Source organism: Salmo salar, chromosome ssa16 (assembly GCF_905237065.1).
Source record: "Salmo salar chromosome ssa16, Ssal_v3.1, whole genome shotgun sequence".
Classification (NCBI taxonomy): Eukaryota; Metazoa; Chordata; class Actinopteri; order Salmoniformes; family Salmonidae; genus Salmo; species Salmo salar.
Window position 1 is genome coordinate 12,600,670 of NC_059457.1, and position 19,533 is coordinate 12,620,202.

General features: G+C 41.6%; 1 protein-coding gene across 14 annotated transcripts in view; it reads left to right on the forward strand.

Annotated features, from left to right (window-relative positions):
• LOC106573205 (protein-methionine sulfoxide oxidase mical2b-like) overlaps window positions 1-16,286 on the forward strand; it is a 73,357-nt gene extending 57,071 nt beyond the window's left edge. For 5 of the 14 annotated variants that reach the window (XM_045696961.1, XM_045696967.1, XM_045696963.1 and 2 more), the window contains 11 exons: window positions 4,576-4,681; window positions 4,787-4,857; window positions 5,570-5,635; window positions 7,355-7,461; window positions 7,595-8,378; window positions 9,061-9,143; window positions 11,172-11,267; window positions 11,922-12,018; window positions 15,136-15,241; window positions 15,339-15,412; window positions 15,551-16,286. In XM_045696961.1, the coding sequence (XP_045552917.1) occupies window positions 4,576-4,681; window positions 4,787-4,857; window positions 5,570-5,635; window positions 7,355-7,461; window positions 7,595-8,378; window positions 9,061-9,143; window positions 11,172-11,267; window positions 11,922-12,018; window positions 15,136-15,241; window positions 15,339-15,412; window positions 15,551-15,735 (1,775 nt within the window). In that variant the 3' untranslated portion in view covers window positions 15,736-16,286. Of the gene's footprint in view, window positions 1-1,601; window positions 1,864-4,575; window positions 4,682-4,786; window positions 4,858-5,569; window positions 5,636-7,354; window positions 7,462-7,594; window positions 8,379-9,060; window positions 9,144-11,171; window positions 11,268-11,921; window positions 12,019-15,135; window positions 15,242-15,338; window positions 15,413-15,550 lie in introns of those variants that run through there. The other 9 variants (XM_014148021.2, XM_045696966.1, XM_045696969.1 and 6 more) reach the window with 5 other exon arrangements.
• Window positions 16,287-19,533: the final 3,247 nt, after the last annotated feature.

Below are 19,533 nucleotides of genomic sequence, written 5' to 3' on the forward strand. Positions count from 1 at the left end.
CTCCTGGGCCAGATGTACATGGAGGCTGAGCAGCCTCAGCCTCACGGCCTACTGCACTAAGCTCAGCAGTGCCTAGGCCTCAGGCTCACCTAGAGGGGGCAGAGCCTGATGCCGCTGGGCCTCTGGGTCTCATGGACTTAATGATGCACTTGTACTGTACTCGCTGCTATAGCACAGGCACTTGCTTCACAGTCTGTACAATGCTCTATGCAGACTGGTTCAATTTCAAAAGTCTTATTTGTTCTTCCATGATTTTGATTTGACGCCGAGAAACACATCTGTTTGTTCATCAAAGTATTATAGCAAGTGTGACACATGGTCCTTAGCATTTGCGGTCATGCATCTTTTCAATTGCTTGAAGTCTTTTATTTCAGTATTCCCATGCTTATGTTTGGGTTCCACTTGTATTTTTAACTCCTAAGTAATCCACGAAAGGATCCACTAAAAGCACTTTAGTTGACTTGGAGGGGCTGCTAAGGCCTGTGTGTAGTGCCTGGTGTGCTTGTGATGTGGGAAGTTAGAGAAGGAAGTCCTGCTATGCTTCTTGAAATGCACTGCTATATTGCACATGTGCAATGGAAATGCCAAACAGTATTTATTTTCTGACAATAGCTTTTTTTTCTGTAATTAAGATGATTCTGGAGACTATTTTGTTGGAATTTTTTAATGTGTACATTTTTGGTTTTAAAACAGCTTTCACACAGTATTATTTTTGATTTGTCTAGGCCGTTTAATGGAACACTCATTTGATTTTAGATGTATCTGTTTGAAAAACGGATTCTTATTGTTGTAAAATATTAGATAAGTGGGGTAGAAACAGAGATGTCTGGAAAGACTGAGAGGATTCAAATTTTTACTTCCTACACCAGGTACTGTAGCAAATTCTGCCAAAAATATATTTTTATTTAAAATATTTAGTTATAGTTTTTTTTTGCTTTTGTTGCTGGTTTCAAAAGCCTTGGAATTAATGCACAGTTCTGCACATATTCTAAGATGTGAACAATCACAAATATTTTTGCTGAAGTGTTGTAGATGTTCAATCAATAGCTTGTTCTGGTAGTACAGTTATTACTTATTTTTCTGCTAATTATCTGTTATGGTACAGTGATGCAACAAAGCTTTTATTTAATTTGTGATTCTAAGTACTTGTGTGTCTTATGTTTTCCCTTCCATATATCCCCATTTTCATTCCTCCATTCTTTCTTTCACTTCATATGTAGACTGTTTCAAGTTTCCAATGCTGCAACCTCTGATTGGCTGAATTGTGGCTGCAGGAAGGTGATGGCCTGCTTGGGTCACGTGATCAATAGTGTTGCTTTGCATTAGCTGCCTTCATAGCTCTTCTATGAACCCACATGTACTATTCATGTTGAGAACTAGGCATGGGTCCTGTGTATGACAACGAGTTAATTTAGTTAGCCACGCATTGTTTGTTAATTGACGCATGTTTCGAAAGCCTTCCATTCCTCCAAGCTAACCCACATGCTCAAGGTCCGCATGCCTCTACGTTTTTGGCATGCAGTTTTTTTCAACCCATCTGACACATGATAACCTCCCTGTCTCTACTTCTCTGTATGTCCCCTTGTGATTCTCTGTTGCAGAAGGTGCTTACCTCTCAGAAACCTTCTCAAAGGCTCTCTCATGTTCCTCCTAATACACAAAGCTGATCTCATTGCGCTTGAGAGGATCCTATTTTTTTGGGGGGGGCACAATTCTGCATGTCAGCTCTAGAATATTTTGTCGTACATTTTAGTTGTTTAAGAATTTGTCTGCTACCTTGTATGTTTCCATAGTGAATAAACGGGTTGCTTAATTTATGCTATTTAAAGCTGTAAGTATAAATAAATTGATTTGATTACAGAAGTTACTTGCTTCCTCCCTTTTTTTATAAATTTTTTTACTTGCAAAATTTACCAGCTATTATCCATGGCTTAAGCTGTTAAAAATTTGCTGTTTATGGTTGTCATATAGCATTTCATGGTTGATCCATTACATTTATAACATTCTCACAGCTTTCAAATTAACAGCAGAATTAACAATTTAAATATCAAAGACTTTGGAAAAAAAGGCATTTAAAAAAAAAAAGCTTTTTTTTTTTTTTTTCACCAGCAGCCTCACATTAATAACCCTGTTAAAAACAACCTCTGTTCACAAAAAAAGTACTGTCATTTGTTGACTGGCACATTCCCATGCACTTAACCACATCTGAATTTTTTAAAATCCAAATAGCACAGTCACTTACTGCCACAACAACAAACGATACATTAGACCTAATACAAAAGCATCTCAACTATGAACTGAAATCAAATAATAGTAATAGACCATTGCATGTATCCTTTCACTTTATGGCTTTGTCTTTAGGGTCTTTCTCATCTTTCCTGTTGGGTCACCTCTGGGTCAAATCTGGTCTGCATTATAAGAGTTTATTTGCAAGTGGTGCTTTTCTGTTATTCTGCATTGGAATCCTAACCTAAATCTGACAATCAATGTTTGGGGAATTACCATATAGGTTAAGTAGGCTATCGTTCATGTATGTGTGTTGAAGCTGTGTTGCCTCGATAATTACACACGCACGCACACTTCCACAATATACTACACAACCTAAATAATCCATTCAGTTGATTCCGATACTGAGCATGCCCCATATATTTACGTATATATCTAGATAATGTTTGTATAGGTTTTTTTCTTTTCTTTATGGTTAGCAAATGTAATTAAACTAATTGGAGGAACTTCTCAAAAGAATGTATAAAACAATGTCAACATGGCTTCAGTTTGGTTCTGTAAGTAATCACTAGCATGAATGTTCCCTGTAATGTTTCATGTCACATGGTTGGTGTTTCTTAAATGTTTTATGTTTTAACATGATGCTTTTCCAAAGTCTCAATTTATACCTGTATATACAGGTGACTTCCAAAATAAATGAAACACCAACATAGTGTCTTAATAGGGTGTTGGGACACCACGAGGCAGAACAGCTTCAATGTGCCTTGGCATAGAGTTCCAGACACTTGTAGAATCTATCGGATGGATGCGACATCATTCTTCCTTCATAAAATTCCATTATTTGGTGTTTTGTTGGTGGAAAATGCTCATCAAACAATTCAGTGACCACTCATGCCCTGTGGATGAGGGCATTGTCCTTCCTAGGGGATCATAGCCATGGTAGCCAAAATAATGGTTCTGACTAGGTGGAATACAGCTACGACCGGAAGTGACTTTCGTAGCAGGTTAGGAGAACTTACACAATAGGTTAGGAGAATTAACGTAGCATGTTAGGAAAATGAGGTTAAGGTTAGCTAAAGTGCTCTCCTAACCTGCTACGAAAAGTATATTCCGGTCGTAGCTGTACTCATCTAGTCACAATGCCGAGCATTTTTATACATGACCCTAAGCATGATGGGATGTTACCACACCTGTGTGGAAGCACATGCTTTTAATATACTTTGTACCCCTCATTTACTCAAGTGTTTCCATTATTTTGGCAGTTAACTGTATAAAATGTATCGATGAGACTGTTCACTGCATGCTGACTCATGCAAATATACACTGAGTATACTTAAGCAATAAGGCCAGAGGAGGTGTGGTATATGGCCAATATACCACGGCTAAGGCCTGTTCTTACGCACGACGCAACACGCAATGCAGAGTGCCTGGACACAGCCCTTAGCCGTGGTATATTGGCCATATACCACAAACCCCCGAGGTGCCTTATTGCTATTATAAACTGGTTACCAACGTAATTAGAGTAGTAATAATACATGTTTTGTCATACCCATGGTATACGGTCTGATATACCACAGCTGTCAGCCAATCAGCATTCAGGGCTCAGACCACCCAGTTTATAATAAACATTAGGAACACCTTCCTAATATTGAGAACGGCCTCAATTCGTCGGGGCATGGACTCTACAAGGTGTCAAATGCGTTCCACAGGGATGCTGGCCCATGTTGACTCCAATGCTTCCCACAATTGTCAAGTTGGTTGGATGTCCTTTGGTTGGTGGACCAGTCTTGATACACACAGGAAACTGTTGATCGTTAAAAACCCAGCAGCGTTGCAGTTCTTGACACAAACCAGTGTGCCTGGCACTTGCCACCATACCCCGTTCAAAGGCACTTAAATATGTTGTCTTACTCATTCACCCTCTGAATGGCACACATACACAAGCCATGTCTCGAGGCTTAAAAATCCTTCTTTAACCTCTCTCCTCCCCTTCATCTCAATTGATTTGAAGTGGATTTAACAAGTTAAATCAATAAGAGATCATAGACTGACGGTGAATCCAGGTGAAAGCTATGTCATGGAAAGAGCAGGTGTCCTTAATGCTTTATGTACTCAGTGTATAAAGTAAGGTCAAATGTTTGTTGTTACCATAGCAATAATGTAACCTGGGACTGTGTACTAGACAGTTAGAAAAGAGCCAGACCTAATTACACGTAGTAAGAGTAGTAGCGTTCCAAAAAAGCTTACTCACCAAAGCTATCCTTGTTTGTTTATGGTAAACGTAATGTCATAAATAGCTATACTAAATCTAGCAGATTGTATAGCCTAATAAAATGGGTATGTTTTCAGGGCGTCACTACAGATACACGGGCCTGTTGAATGGACTGTACACCCGCATGGTGCCTGAGGTGGCAGAGGAGGCCATGGACACAATGGACCTGGACACCAACAGGACGTGAGTCCACTAGTACAGCACAATGCTCAGAATGTGTCCTTGTTCACATTCCAAATGGATATTTGCCATTTGCTCGTTGTGTCTGTTGTCTATGACCGTTTGCAGTGCCGACTCGAAGAAACAGGACCACTCGAATACTTCTCTCCAACCACAAGATTCTGCACAAGAGAAGAAAGGTGTGCAGGTCTCCCTGACATTCACCGCCATGAGAAACACATTGGCCTTCTGATTTTTCCCTAGCTACAGCAATCGCTCTTTCCCTATTCTCCCCGTCCACAGCCTTGGCCTTGTAGCAGCCTAGCTTCTCTCCCAGCATCATTACAGACATCAGTCTGGATGTCTAGAGCATGTAGGAAATTATTCCATCCGTTTAGCGATGTAGCCCTGGTCCTGTGGGATATAGACATTGTTTATTATGCTCTGAGTGAGTTAGGAGCAGCTCACCATGCTATGTTTCCCCCAGTGTGAGACTCTCACTCCTCCAGTTAAGGCTCTGAAATCTGGGTGGGGCAGACAAAGCCGTTCTCCCTTATTAATTGAATAGTTGTCTTGGCATGGGGAGCCCTGAGCACTGAACGGCCTGAACATTCTGTTCGGCTGCACGGATAGGGCTGTCTGTTGGCTGTCTACAGACCACATCTGTTCTGTTCTCCACGCTACTTTGGCTGGGCTCAGTTTTAGGTTTGTGACGCCACCCCATGGCTGAATTGGAGGAACTCTGGAACGAGATCTCCTCATTGGCTTAGTTTACATGTACATTCAGAACTATACTGTAGCATCGTTTATCATTGTTGTGTGACAGACATCCAGTTCAAATGTGTTGGCACAGATCAGTACGGTATGTGTTACTTATTACGTATTCTCTCCCTCTCCTACCCACACCTGTAGAACCTTCCGATTCCAATTCATCTCTCCTGTCTGGGAACAGCCGATGGAAGAGGAAGATCCGTGCTAGTGAGTAGACTATCTGCTGTTGACAATCTGACATGATCCTTATACATTATCTGGCCTATCCATCAACTCCTGTCCTTATCATACAGGCATCATTTCACCCCTTCTTATGCCCTACTGTGGCTTTACTAGCTCTGTGATGTTTGTGCTTTGTAGAAGTGTTGTAAAGAGCTGTTGCAGTTAGGGGCCTACGGTGCGTACTTCATGCCTTTTAAGAATCCCAATGGGTCACTGACCTTCAACTCTCTCGCTGTCAATGCAGTAGTAAGCTATACTTCCAGCGGGCTATCCCTGGAGTTTGTATATACCAACTCATCATCCATTTATGGAGTTAGACCTGAAGGACTGTAAAGCCCCATGGTTAAATAGAGCAAGATAGTGGAGATTAAAATCCAATCGGACCACTAATGACTTTCTACTGATGGATATAAGGTGTATCGTCATGCAAGAAAAACACTTTTAAAGTTAGTGAGAAGGCCTGAGTGTCAGAGCTGTTCTCGCCACAATAGAGGGAGCTGGTGATCTCTGGGGAAAAGAGTTTTAATATTCGTTTTTATCTGGAGTTGTCAACAATTGAATGAGATTAGATTAGTGTTTAGAAAAGGGACATTTTCCGGGATAAACAACATAAATGTGCTCTCTTGCTGATGAAACGCAATAATTCTGGTTTCTTCAACTCCCTTGAACCATAAGGGTTTTGCATACATTATTTAAAAATTTTCCACATGATTGGTCATTCATGCGTGATGACCCTAATGTTATGCACAATGACAACACAGGTTTATTTAGCATATGTTAATGTGAATGCATCCGAGTAGTGTGTTAAGTCTGACCTACAGCACTGTGTTGCTGTATGAGCTCTGATGAATGTATGTTAACTATACTGAACAAAAATATAAACACAACATGTAAAGTTTTGGTCTCAGGTTTCATGAGCTGAAATAAAAGATCCCAGAAATGTTCCATGTGTACAAAAAGCTTATTTCTCTCCAATTTTGTGCACATATTTCTTTACATCCCTGTCAGTGAGCATTTCTCCTCTGCCAAGATAATCCATCCATCTGACAGGTGTGGCATATCAAAAAGCTGATTAAACAGCATGATCATTACACAGGTGCACCTTGTGCTGGGGACAATAAAAGGCCACTCTAAAATGTGCAGTTTTGTCACACAACACAATGCCACAGATGTCTCAAGTTTTGAGGGAGGGTACAATTGGCATGCTGCCTGCAGGAACTGGCAACAGCTCTGGTGGATGAGGTTTGAATGTTAATTTCTCTACCATAAGCCACCTCCAACGTCGTTTTAGATAATTTGGCAGCACGTCCAATTGGCCTCGCAATCCGCAGGCGACGTGTAACCACGCCAGCCCAGGACCTCCACATCCGGCTTCTTCATCTGCGGGATCGTCTGAGACCAGCCAGCCAGAGGAGTATTTCTGTCTGTAATAAAGCCCTTTTGTGGAGAAAGGATCATTCTGATTGGCTATGCCTGGCTCCCCAGTGGGTGGACCTGACTCCCAAGTGGGTGGGTCTATGCCCTCCCCGGCCCACCCATTACTGCGCCGCTTCCCAGTCATGTGAAATCCATAGATTAGGGCCTAATTAATTTATTTCAATTGACTGATTTCCTTAAATGAACTGTAACTCAGTAAAATCGTTGAAATTGTTACATGGTGCGTTTATATTTTTGTTCAGTATATGTTGTACTCTACTCCTTTAGCTCTCCCTCTCATCCTGGTGAGGCACTTCTCACATGAAAACGCTACAGAAAAAGAGGAGCCCACCATTGAAGAGGACAACTTTGATTTCAACGTGATTGAAACACCAGTAAAACACAAAATTCATACAGATACTCAATTTCCTATGTTATAGAAACATTTCACGTATAAACCTGTTGCAATTGAGCAATAAAACATACTTTGGTACTGAGCAATAAAACAATACTTTGGCATTTTTTCAGCAGGTCTCCGATGATGGTCCTAAACTACCTCCAGATTCTCCGAATCAGAATCCATCGATGGGTAAAGAAGCGCCTCCTGTCACCAAAGTGCCACAGCTGCAGGAAGCAGTCGGCCCAAAGAAGAGGCTGACCCTGTCCCTGTCTGAGAAACAGAAGCTCCTAGACTGGAACCTGGTTACTCCAGAAGAGGCCCGAAGCCCTGGAGGAGGAGACCCATCCAAACACTACAAACCTGGGGACCAGATCCTCCAGAAGGACCCATTGCCTCAGGTAGACCCAGAGACAGAGCCAGTCCCAGCTCAGCCCCAGCCGGCACCGTCCATGTTCCAGATTTGGGCAAATGCCTTCAGAAGGTCTTTTGGAGTACCAGGGACCACCACAGACTCCAACACAGTTGTCACCAGGAGGAACAACAACGGGCCCACCAAGTCCAGGCCTCTGTCTGACGGCGCCTTCAGCTTTATCTCCCTGTTTGGGGCTACTGCTCAAAGCCAGGAGGCCGAACCAGTGGGAGTGGGTCAGAAGAGCCAGCCGACCCCACACCCATGCAAGGCCTCCATGGGTGATAGACCCGCAGACCTGCCCACGCTACTGGACCAGGTGTCCCTAGGCAGCAACAAGTCCGTGGGATCCTTCACCACAGACGACATGGCCTCACTGCCGCCCAGGAAGCACAACTTCTTCTCCTACCTTAGGCTGAAGAAGAGAGAGGGGCCGGTGAGCGTGGGAGCGGGGGTTCTGGAGAAGGACATCGGGACCATTCTGTCCAACATCAGGAACAAAGGTCAGGGGTCAGGAGGATGTGATGAGCATTATGATATGCTTCTACTCCTTTACCATCCGTGGCTACTAAATGCTACAATGCTATAATGAAATGCTAGAAATTAGATTACAATAGTAGCTTGTACTTGGTGTTTAATGTTGATGGGTTTGGATTTCTGAGCTTTAACTATTATTAATCATTAGTTATAATAGAGACATGAGGGGTGCCATAGCCGGGGGTTTACACTAGGAGTTATCTGTAGGAGGAAGGGTTATGGTGGGTGCAGTTAAGCTTGGGGGAGTGGCTGAGTGCAGGGAAAACGGTCACATGTGGCAGTACTGATAAGGAGGGAGCCATGGATAAGGGGGTTGAGGTCACGTTAAGGGAAATGGAACCGTTTATTGTCCATATCACTTAGTTTCCTGCCTAGCAATAAAGATGCAATGTTTTAGCAAAAAGGAGGAGACTCCACCCAAAGTGGGGTACATATACCACCAGTATTATAACCATATCTTTGTCGATTCAGCTGTTCGATCCTTTGGGAAGAATAAACTTGGTTTAAGCGTTCATAGTGTCCGTCGAGTTCTTACTCTGATAATTAGAACCTAACAATGTAAATCACATAGTTGAAGTGAGTGTACAACTACAGTTTGAAGACCACTGCTCCAGTTTAATGTCCTTGTGTCGTCTCATCTATAAACAGCCTCCAGCGAACAGCAGAAGGATGAGTCCAACTCCTCAAGTGACGATGAGCTTGTCCCAGCCAAACCTTTGTCCCAGCCGAAGGTAAGAGCCCTCTTCCAAAACTCTTGCATCATTCCTTCCTGCCTTTCTTGGACGTAATCACTGATCATGATGTTAAATAATGGGTGAAAGCACCAATCCATGTCATGTCAGATCCAGTGGCGGTCTGTGCTGTTTAAGATGAGGGAGGACGTTTTTTTTATGAGCATGGCCTTGTTTCTATTACAGAATATTGGATGTCTGTCATTCATATTCCATTCACCCAGTTCAATGTAACATCGATAGGTATAGTCTACTACATGATACTCAAATTTTCCCTATACCCATCATGAGGTTGCTATAACCTAGCCTATGAATTAACGTTTACAACGTAGGTGCACACAGGTCGAGAGAAAAGGTGACAGACAGTGACACATGGACAGACAGTGACGCATTCAATACCGCCTTGCACACTCTTGCCTGCATCTAGCTTATCTAGGGTCATTAGTCCAACAATTGCAAACGAGAGTTTCTATTGGACAAATTCATTTTCTTTTTTTTTGCTTGCTTCCGTTTAAGATACGTTTTTCAACAGAATCGGTGGAATGAATACACCCCTGATCACGCGTAAACACAGTTCACATTCATAGCAGCTACCTTGTATTCCTTATTGCATCTATGCACTCTCCTCCTCTCATCTTTTCCCTTCGTTTGTGGACTTCAATGCACAACACATCAGCTGTATGTGACCAGGCGAAAAAACCTTTCCAAGCCAAACCATATCAAAACCGCTGCACACAACTTACATCGTTAACCCCATATTAGCTAAATTAACATCCTAGTCAACATAGCTAATAGAACTAATGCGTTAGTAAACCTGCTACAATCATGGGGTAACGTTATAGTGTATAGTCAGTAAGCAGTTTAGTAGTTACACCGGCAGGCCCCGGTGGCAATTAATACAACCAAAAGCTTACCTTGACTTGGAAGAGTTTCAGTGTTGTGTTGGATAGTCATAGCCAGCTAGCTAACATGGCATCCCTCTGTTTGAGCCGGGTGTTTGAGTAGGCTAAACTAGATAGCTGCATTTGCTTGCTAAGTAAGTAAGTGAAACTGAAAGTGAGAAAAAAATCACTCTCTCTCTTGCTTCTCCTTCATTTTTCAAGAAATGTATTTGTTGAAAACTGTTAAACTATTGTCTTTTTATCTCTGAGTCAATTACTCAACACATTGTTTGCACTGCAGTGCTAGCTAGCTGTAGCTTATGCTTTCAGTACAAGATTCATTATCTGATCCTTTGATTGGGTGGACAACATGTCAGTTCATGCTCCAGGAGCTCTGATTGGTTGCAGGACGTCCTCCCGAAGATGTAATAATTACTGTGTAAGTCTATGGAAGGGGGTGAAGACCAAGAGCCTCCTAGGTTTTGTATTGAAGTCATTGTACCAAGAGGAGGACAGACGCTAGTTGTCCTCCGGCTACACCATGGTGCTACCCTACAGAGTGCTGTTGAGGCTACTGTAGACCTTCATTGCAAAACAATGTGTTTTAATCAATGATATGGTGATGTGAATATATTTAGTATAGTTTATTCTAAAAAGGATAACTTTAATGTTTTACAGTTTTTATTTTTATGAATTTCACTGAGGATGGTCCTCCCCTTCCTCCTCCGAGGAGCCTCCACTGGTCAGATCAGGGATTTAGATGCAGCTCTCCTCAGGGTAGAGGATACCGAGGAGGCATAAAGAGGCCGGTGGGGAACAGATAATCCATCCTCCAGTAGAGAGTGATTATTGGGAAGGCTGAAGGAGCACATCATGACCTGCTCTTATAACTTTACATACAGGGAGGAAATCCCACTCTGGTGTTGTAGTAGGTCTGGGCCATGGCTTCACCGCACACACTCCACCCTCTCATTTTGAGCACTGTTTTTTGCACCTCTCTGTTAGGAGCAATCTCTGCTACTTCCGCCAGGTCAGGATAAGTGCATGACTGTTGTGCACAGAACACTAATAGTTGTGACTAAGAAAACAGGGTTCAACTCTGCTGAGGTAAGTGGTATGTGACACTGTCTTGCTGTTCTGTGTTTAGACCCATGGGAGCTCAGAGAGACAGAGGAGGAGGCAGGAGAAGACTGTGATTCAACAGGACAAGAGAGAGAAGCTGAAGAGACTCCACAGAGCCCAGGTACAGTAGAGCACATAAACAACAGAACAGCACTACCACACAAGGGGCTTCTGTGATCATTTGCCGTTCATTTACATGTTTTATAGACGGGTTGGTTGTTTAGCAACAAAACCGAGGCATGCGCAACTATGGGGCAAAACATACGGGTTGGCTTAGATTATTGGCAACATGTAAGCTATATTTCGTCCCTGATGTTTATTGAAAACACAATGAGCACTTGTTGTCTCTCAAATACCTTGTTACAGTTATTGGTTAGCTAGCTATCGAATTTGAGCATATTAGCATTGACATGAAATCAGTCAAAACACCTTAAAACAAGACATGGTATCAATAACAAGATGAAACGAGCTGAAACGAGCCCCTTACGATTCCCCACATGGTAGTTTCTTGTCCTTCTTGCTAACAATCTGGCCATCCAGTATCACAACAACACGCTGACTTCTGCCCCATGGAAGTGCGCACATCATTTTCGTGACGTTGTCAGCTAACCCATCTATATAGATTTCTTTTTCCTGATGCATTTGAATCACTCATGAACTCTTCCACAAATGTGTTTGATTTGTTGGGGAGATGAATGGAATATAAATATTATGTGTCGCGCTACGTTGTGAGCCTGTCTTGGTTGATTCTGATCTGGTTGTTTATTGTGTGAAGGTCATACAGAGGCAGCTGGAGGAAGTGGGGGAGAAGCAGAAGGACCTGGAGGAGAGAGGGGTGACCATTGAGAAGGTCCTTCGAGGCGAATCCCCAGGTGAGCCACGCTGAGTCCCAACTGCATGTACTGTACCTTTGGCGAGTACTGTACATTTGTCATCCCATGCTGTGTGGATTCCAACAGCTGCACTGTGTACAGTATGAGTGAAGTACATAAAAGTGTGTCCGTTCAGTTGACGTATCGCTGTCTCGTGGCTAGAGAATTTTATGAATTTAGGAGAATGGATTGGAAGGGTCAAAATCAGAATGTTCAGTAAGTTGCCGTCCTTGTCCTTGCTTCAGAGATGCCTTATTCTCTGAAGGTAACACACAAAGACATGGCACGTGAAGACAGAGCTATGAATAGAGAGCGGAGAAAAGCATGGCTGATAATGGAACCATCTTAATCTTTGTTTGACCTCAGCCAAGAACATACAGTCGAGGCACGGAAATACTGTATTCAGAAAGATCTATGCTCGTTCTAGTTGACCTGTTTCTGTGGGGTTTGAAAGTGGCAATGCTTCTCTAATCATTATTTCAATTTCCTTATCTAGAGTAGTCTACAGTCAGAACTACTCTGATGCCTTTGCTAGGAAAATACATAATAAAAATGCCACCAAATTATAGTCATTTGCATTCAAAATAACCAAAATAACCAAAATAACCTCCAGTTAAAATTGTTTTGAAAACACTACAGTGGCAATTGGCCTTGTGAAGAGAGGAGGGCGGTGGGAAAGCTACCCATGTTTCATTACCTCTGCACATCGTGATATACAAGTTAGCCATTAAAGACAGCCATTTTAGAATGAAAAACAGTCATTCCTTTTAACAAGTAATATTTTTATACTGATAATCATAGTCCTCAAAGGTTAATTGGGTTTTGCCGGAATTGTAAATGGGATTTTCATACGTTTCTCAGAAATGTATTTGTTTGTTCTGCACCCTTCAGATGAAGAATTATTGGGAGTTTAAGCATAGTTAGCTGTTACTTTTATTACAATTATATTAAATTAGATTACAGTGCATAAAAGCACACAGAACTGAGTAATGCAATTGTTTCATCCAAGTGTTTTTCCTTCTATTCTCAAATGGAAAGCACATCTCCTTTCTAAAGTCCTTTTTGTGTAAACTCACGTTTTGTTCAATAGTCAGGCTCAATGTTAAAAGCCTCCACTGAATGACTGAGTGTATCTTGTCTAAGTACCATTGAGACAGATCTATTAACAGGCAGGCTCCTCTCAGTACAGTGAATGACCTTGCAAATTCTGATTCTAAAACTACACAGAGATATTTTCTTGTGATGCAGCAGTGGCAGCCATTGTGTGGCTGTTTTTGCTTTGTTTGGATAATTGCATTATAGCGAAGGGCTCTTGGCTCAATAGACTCTTTGTTCATTTACATTATTAACATACTCCAAATGGATAGAAAGAGGGCAGGGGGTAGGTGTCAGACAATGACAAGTTTATGTGCATGGCAAGATTCTGAGTTTGAGAAAGGAACACAAGGCTTTTTCTCAGAGTTTAGACTTTGTGTCTGACTCTCCTCAATCAAAATAGATTTATTGTCTAGGTAAAAAAAAAAAAAAAAAATCAATGGATGTTTGCAGGGGTATTTGGAGGCAAGGGTCACAGTGCTGTACAGTATGTGGCAATGGTAGAGAAGGACTTTCCTCTTAACTGAATGACAACAAAGATGGTATAATGTTTCAGAAGATTTACAAAAGGCACGAGGAGCTGTCGTTCAATCAAACACACTCTTCTAATGGGTTACGGTTAGGGTTAGTATGTCTAATATGTGATATCTGTAGTTAATTTAACTCTTCGTGTTAGTAGCTTTGACATAAAAATCCATTGCTCCGGATCCAGTCACCCACTAACTTGTTTAAATGACACACTAGTATGGAGAATGTGCTTATGCAGTTTAAATAAATACCTTTAGCCTGTTGTCTGCGCGTTACACTTTCATGCTATTACATTTTCAAAAGTAAACTTTTTAAGCTCCTCTGATAGTTACGAAGTTCCATTATAAAGTGCTTTATGAAGTCGCTAGCGTTAGTATTAGGTCGTTCCACGAAGTGATTGCCTTCTGCGTCCCTTTTGAGATTTTAAGTAGAAATTGTGGGCCAATATTGAATTTTAAAAGTTGGTTGCATTAAGATGTCAGTTCAACGTCTATTCCACGTTGGTTCAATGTAATTTCATTGAAATGACGTGGAAACAATGTTGATTCAACCAGTGCTGAAGTGCCAAATAAAGCTGAGGTGCCAAAATTCAGCATTTTGACATGTCCCTCCATGTGACTTCTAGGAAGGTTTTAACCCACTTAACCCCAACATTTCTCCAGGTTCACCTTCATTGTAAAGCCTTAGTTATTTTGCTGCTTTGGCAAAGTCAATTTTGAATATTATTTATTTCATGTGATTCATTTACGTCTGTCCCTCATTTTAAGGTCAACCCTGTTACATGAACTGAACTCCTGCTCTAATATGGTGAAACTATTCCTTTTTAAACGTGTTTTTTCAAAATAAACATTGAACATCTAATAGTCAAATCATAGTGTATAAGTAGGTGAGCTGGTTCTACTCTTTTTGGCCATTTTCTGGTGTTTTGTGGTGGAAAACTGAGCAGGTCGAGCATAACACACCAACCCTGTTACGCATAAATAGACATGCTAGAAATGTTTGAACAATAAATACAAATTGTGAAGCTTGCGTTCAAATGCCACTCTCTGTTCCACACAACAAGCTTCCAATCCCCTTGTGACGGGGATTTATGGCTGATTTAAGATGAAATCGTCAACCCTGTTATGGTCAACCCTGTTACTTTATTTGGCACTTAATAGGCACTTTCTATATTCATTTGAATTTTTTATTTATTGAGATGGGAGAACACTTTTTATGAAGTTGAACGTGTGCTCTTTATTACAAAAAGTGAAAATCAGGTGAAAATCGAGCGTTTTTTTCCCCCACCAAGTTATACCGAATTGATGGAATGACCCATTTACGTTATAGGCTCATGTACAGTTGGACGATTACTATGTACATCTACTGTATAACCTTGTGACAGGGAGCTTATTAGTCGACCTTGGACGTAATGAGGAATGAAGAAACGGGATGATCAAACTTCTATATGGGGTTGGGGTAACTGATTGTGACCTTGCTCTCTCCCTCTATCAGACAAAGGTGATGGTCTCTCTGATGAGCACGAGCTCCTTCAAATGTGGTTCAAGCTGGTCCTGGAGAAGAACAGACTGGCACGCTACGAGGAGGAACTGGTCATATTGTAAGTAGGAAAAGATGAGAGGCACAGTGCATTCTCAGACAGTGACCGCCTTATGGAGTGAAGAGTGTTTGAAATGGGTTGTCTTGTCTGTTGTTAGTGCTCAGGAACTCGAGCTGGAGGACAGACAGAGTCAACTACAGATGGATCTACGATGCAGGATGTCCATAGACGGTATAGGTCACACACTGTGTAATTGTAGTGTAGTACTGTGCAATTGTAGTACACAGCAGTTACACATTCTGTACTTACCACTGTTACAACTGTTATACGTTTGCACCGCTGCCCTTTGTCCGCTGTGGCCCTTTGCAGATTCCAGGAAGAGCTCCAGTGAGCTGGCGGAGGAACAGGAGATGCTGACAGAGATCATGAAGGTGGTGGAGAGGAGAGACACTCTGGTCAGCCTGCTGGAGGAGCAGCGGCTGCAGGAGAGGGCTGAGGACAGAGACCCGGAGAGCCTGGTACTGTCTAGAGGCTACCAGTTCCACTGGACCTGAAGAGAATCAGCCCTCTGGGGCAGGGAAAAGGCTACAGCACCATGCAGCTCCACAGGCAGAAGAGACAAGTGACTTCACTACTAGTGACTACCCTACTGGATTTGGCCGCACGTGGCATGATGACCCTTTTGAATATGTATATCAATTTGACTTGTCAATTCCTACTTGAGGACCACACCTCTTATGAACCTGAGGGTTGTACAGCAAATGTCTGTATAGGCTAGTCTCTCGAGACAGCCTTCAGAGATTACTGTATGCCTTACAAAGAAAACCTCTGAATGTATGCAACCTTATAAATAGAATAATATAAAACACTTTGTCAGTTGCACTGGAAAGCACTTATAAACACTACAGAAACCCAAAGATTCAGCCTATCAAAGATGTTTTCCCTCTCAAAGAAAAATATTGCTTATGTACAGTACCAGTCAAACGTTTGGACACACCTACTCATTCCAGGGTTTTTCTTTATTTTAACTATTTTCTACATAATAGTGAAGACATCAAAACTATGAAATAAAACATATGGAATTTTATATTTGAGATTCTTCAAAGTAACCACCCTTTGCCTTGATGACAGCTTTGCACACTCTTGGCATTCTCTCAACCAACTTCACCTGGAATGCTTTTCCAACAGTCTTGATGGAGTTCCCAGGTCGGGTGACTGTGGAGGCCAGGTAATCTGATGCAGCACTCCATCACTCTCCTTCTTACTCCATCACTCTCCTTCTTGGTCAAATAGCCCTTACACAGCCTGGAGGTGTGTTGGGTCATTGTCCTGTTGAAAAACAAATGATAGCCCCACTAAGCTCAAACCAGGTGGGATGGCATATCGCTGCAGAATGCTGTGGTAGCCATGCTGGTTAAGTGTGCCTTGAATTGTAAATTAATCATTGACAGTGTCACCAGCAAAGCACCATCACACCTCCTCCATGCTTCACGGTGGGAACCACACATGCAGAGATCATCCATCTCACAAAGACACAGTGGTTGGAACCAAAAATCTCAAATTTGGACTCATCAGACCAAAGGACAGATTTCCACCGGTCTAATGTCCATTGCTCGTGTTTCTCTGCCCAAGCAAGTCTCTTCTTCTTGGTGTCCTTTAGTAGTGGTTTCTTTGCAGCAATTCGACCATGGAGGCCTGATTCACGCAGTTTCCTCTGAACAGTTGATGTTGAGATGTGTCTGATATTTGAACTCTGTGAAGCATTTATTTGGGCTGCAATCTGAGGTGCAGTTAACTCTAATGAACTTATCCTCTGCAGCAGAGGTAACTCTGGGTCTTCCTTTCCTGTGGCTGTCCTCATGAGAGCCATTTTCATCACAGCACTTGATGGTTTGACTGCACTTGAAGAAACTTTCAAAGTTCTTGACATTTTCTGAATTGACTGACCTTCATGTCTTAAAGTAATGATGGACTGTCATTTCTCTTTGCTTATTTGAGCTGTTCTTGCCATAATATGGACTTGGTCTTTTACCAAATAGGGCTATCTTTTGTATACCACCCCTGCCTTGTCACAACACAACTGATTGGCTCAAACACATTAAGAAGGAAAGAAATTCCACAAATTAACTTTTAACAAGGCACACGTGTTAATTAAAATGCATTCCAGGTCACTACATCATGAAGCTGGTTGAGAGTGTGCGAAGCTGTCATCAAGGCATAGGGTGGCTACTTTGAAGAATCCCAAATATGAATTTTCTTTTGATTTGTTTAACAATTTTTTGGTTACTACATGATTCCATATGTGTTATTTCATAGTTTTGATGTCTTCAGTATAATTCTACAATGTAGCAAATGGTAAAAATAAAGAATAACCCTTAAATAAGTAGGTGTGTCCAAACTTTTGACTGGTACTGTATATATATACAGTATATATCCATTGATTCTTGAAGAATATAACTTATAAATGCCTCATGATCTTAGTTCAACTGTCACACTCCATGAGAACCCAAAATATAAGCTTGGTTTTCTCTAATGTTTGTAAACGTAAACTAACACTGTATAACCTCATAGCATGGTTAAAACAATCATGTTGATATCATGGATGGTCAGTCCTTTCATCCATAGCTCTGTCTATTCATCTGAGAGTGGGTACATTTCTCCAGGCCCATCCCTCAGCTTTTTACCAAAACAGGCGGGATGGCCGTTTATTTATTGTTTCATCTGTGGATTTACCCTTTAAACAGCTGCATATTATCACGATATCAAAGTGTTGCCAACAAAAAGTAAAGAATAGGCCTATAGCAAATGCAGCATATGGCATTCATTTTTCACATGTAAATAGCACTTTTCAGTAGTACTCAAACCATGCAATTCCATGAGAGCAGCATTTCTTTTTCAACTGGAATCAATGAGCCCAATCAGTCATCCATGACAACATAAACAACAGATTAGGGCTGGCTAATAAAGCCTTCGTTTTGGGGTTATGCTCAGGTAAAACAATTTGGCTAATCTATATTTCCATATTTCCAAGTCCTATTCTTGAAGATCAAGGGGTATAACATTTATTGGAATGACTAATTCTGATAGACTTTGGTTTTTAATGTAAAGATTGTATTATTATATGTAGTAGAAAGAAGAAGCCTACATAACCAACCCAAAGTAAAATGTAACATCCATATATGACCAGCTATGTAAACTTTAACATTGATTTATCCTGCAGTAGATGTGGTTAAATTGGTAACCTACATTGTTGTCTTCTTCTAATGCCTCTTAAGGGGAAAGTCATCTAAAAGTAACTGAATGTAATCAGATTACGTTACTGAGTTTGGGTAATCCAAAAGTTACGTTACTGATTAGAATTTTGGACAGGTAACTAACGGATTACATTTAGAAAGTAACCTACCCAAACCTACCCTGAGTGCCGCAGCAGTCTAAGGCACTGCATCTCAGTGATAGAGGTGTCACTACAGACCCTGGTTTGTGTAGGCCGTCATTGTAAATAAGAATGTGTTCTTAACTGGCTTCCCTAGATAAATAAAAATGTATTTAAAAAAAAAACACCTTGGCAAAGGGTGGCTACTTTGAAGAATCTCAAATATAAAATATATTTTGATTTGTTTAACACTTTTTTATTATTACTACATGATTCCATGTGTTATTTCACAGTTTTGATGTCTTCACTATTATTCTACAATGTAGAAAATTGCAAAATAAAGAAAAACCCTTGAATGAGTACGTGTGTCCAAACTCTTGACTGGTACTGTAGGGAGGGGTAAAGTGACTAGGCAACAGGATAGATAATAAACAGTAGAAGCCACGTATCTGATGAGTCAAAAGAGTTAGTGCAAAAAAGGTCATTGCAAATTGTCCTGGTAACTGTTTAGCAGTCTCATGGCTTGGGGGTAGAGCTGTTTAGGGTACTGTTGGCTCCAGACTTGGTGCATCGGTACCGCTTGCTGTGTGCGGTGGTAGCAGAGAGAACAGTCTATGACTTGGGTGGCTGGAGTCTTTGACAATTTTTAGGGCCTTCCTTTGACATTACCTGGTATAGAGTAAGAGGTCCTCGATGGCAGGGAGCTAGTCCCCAGTAATGTACTGGACCGTATGCGCAACCCTCTGTAGTGCCTTGCGGTCAAATGTCAAGCAGTTCCCAGCAAACATAACCCCATTGTCCTCGTGGGTATTTGGTGGGCAAGGTGGACAGGGGCTAGCCCACAAAAAGCCATAACAAGTCCACACCTACCAAATACAGGCTATCCCAGCATGGGCCAGCCCACAACCATCCCACACAAAGCCCAGCACGGGCTAGCCCACACCAAGCCCAGCACGGGCTAGTCCACACCAAGCCCAGC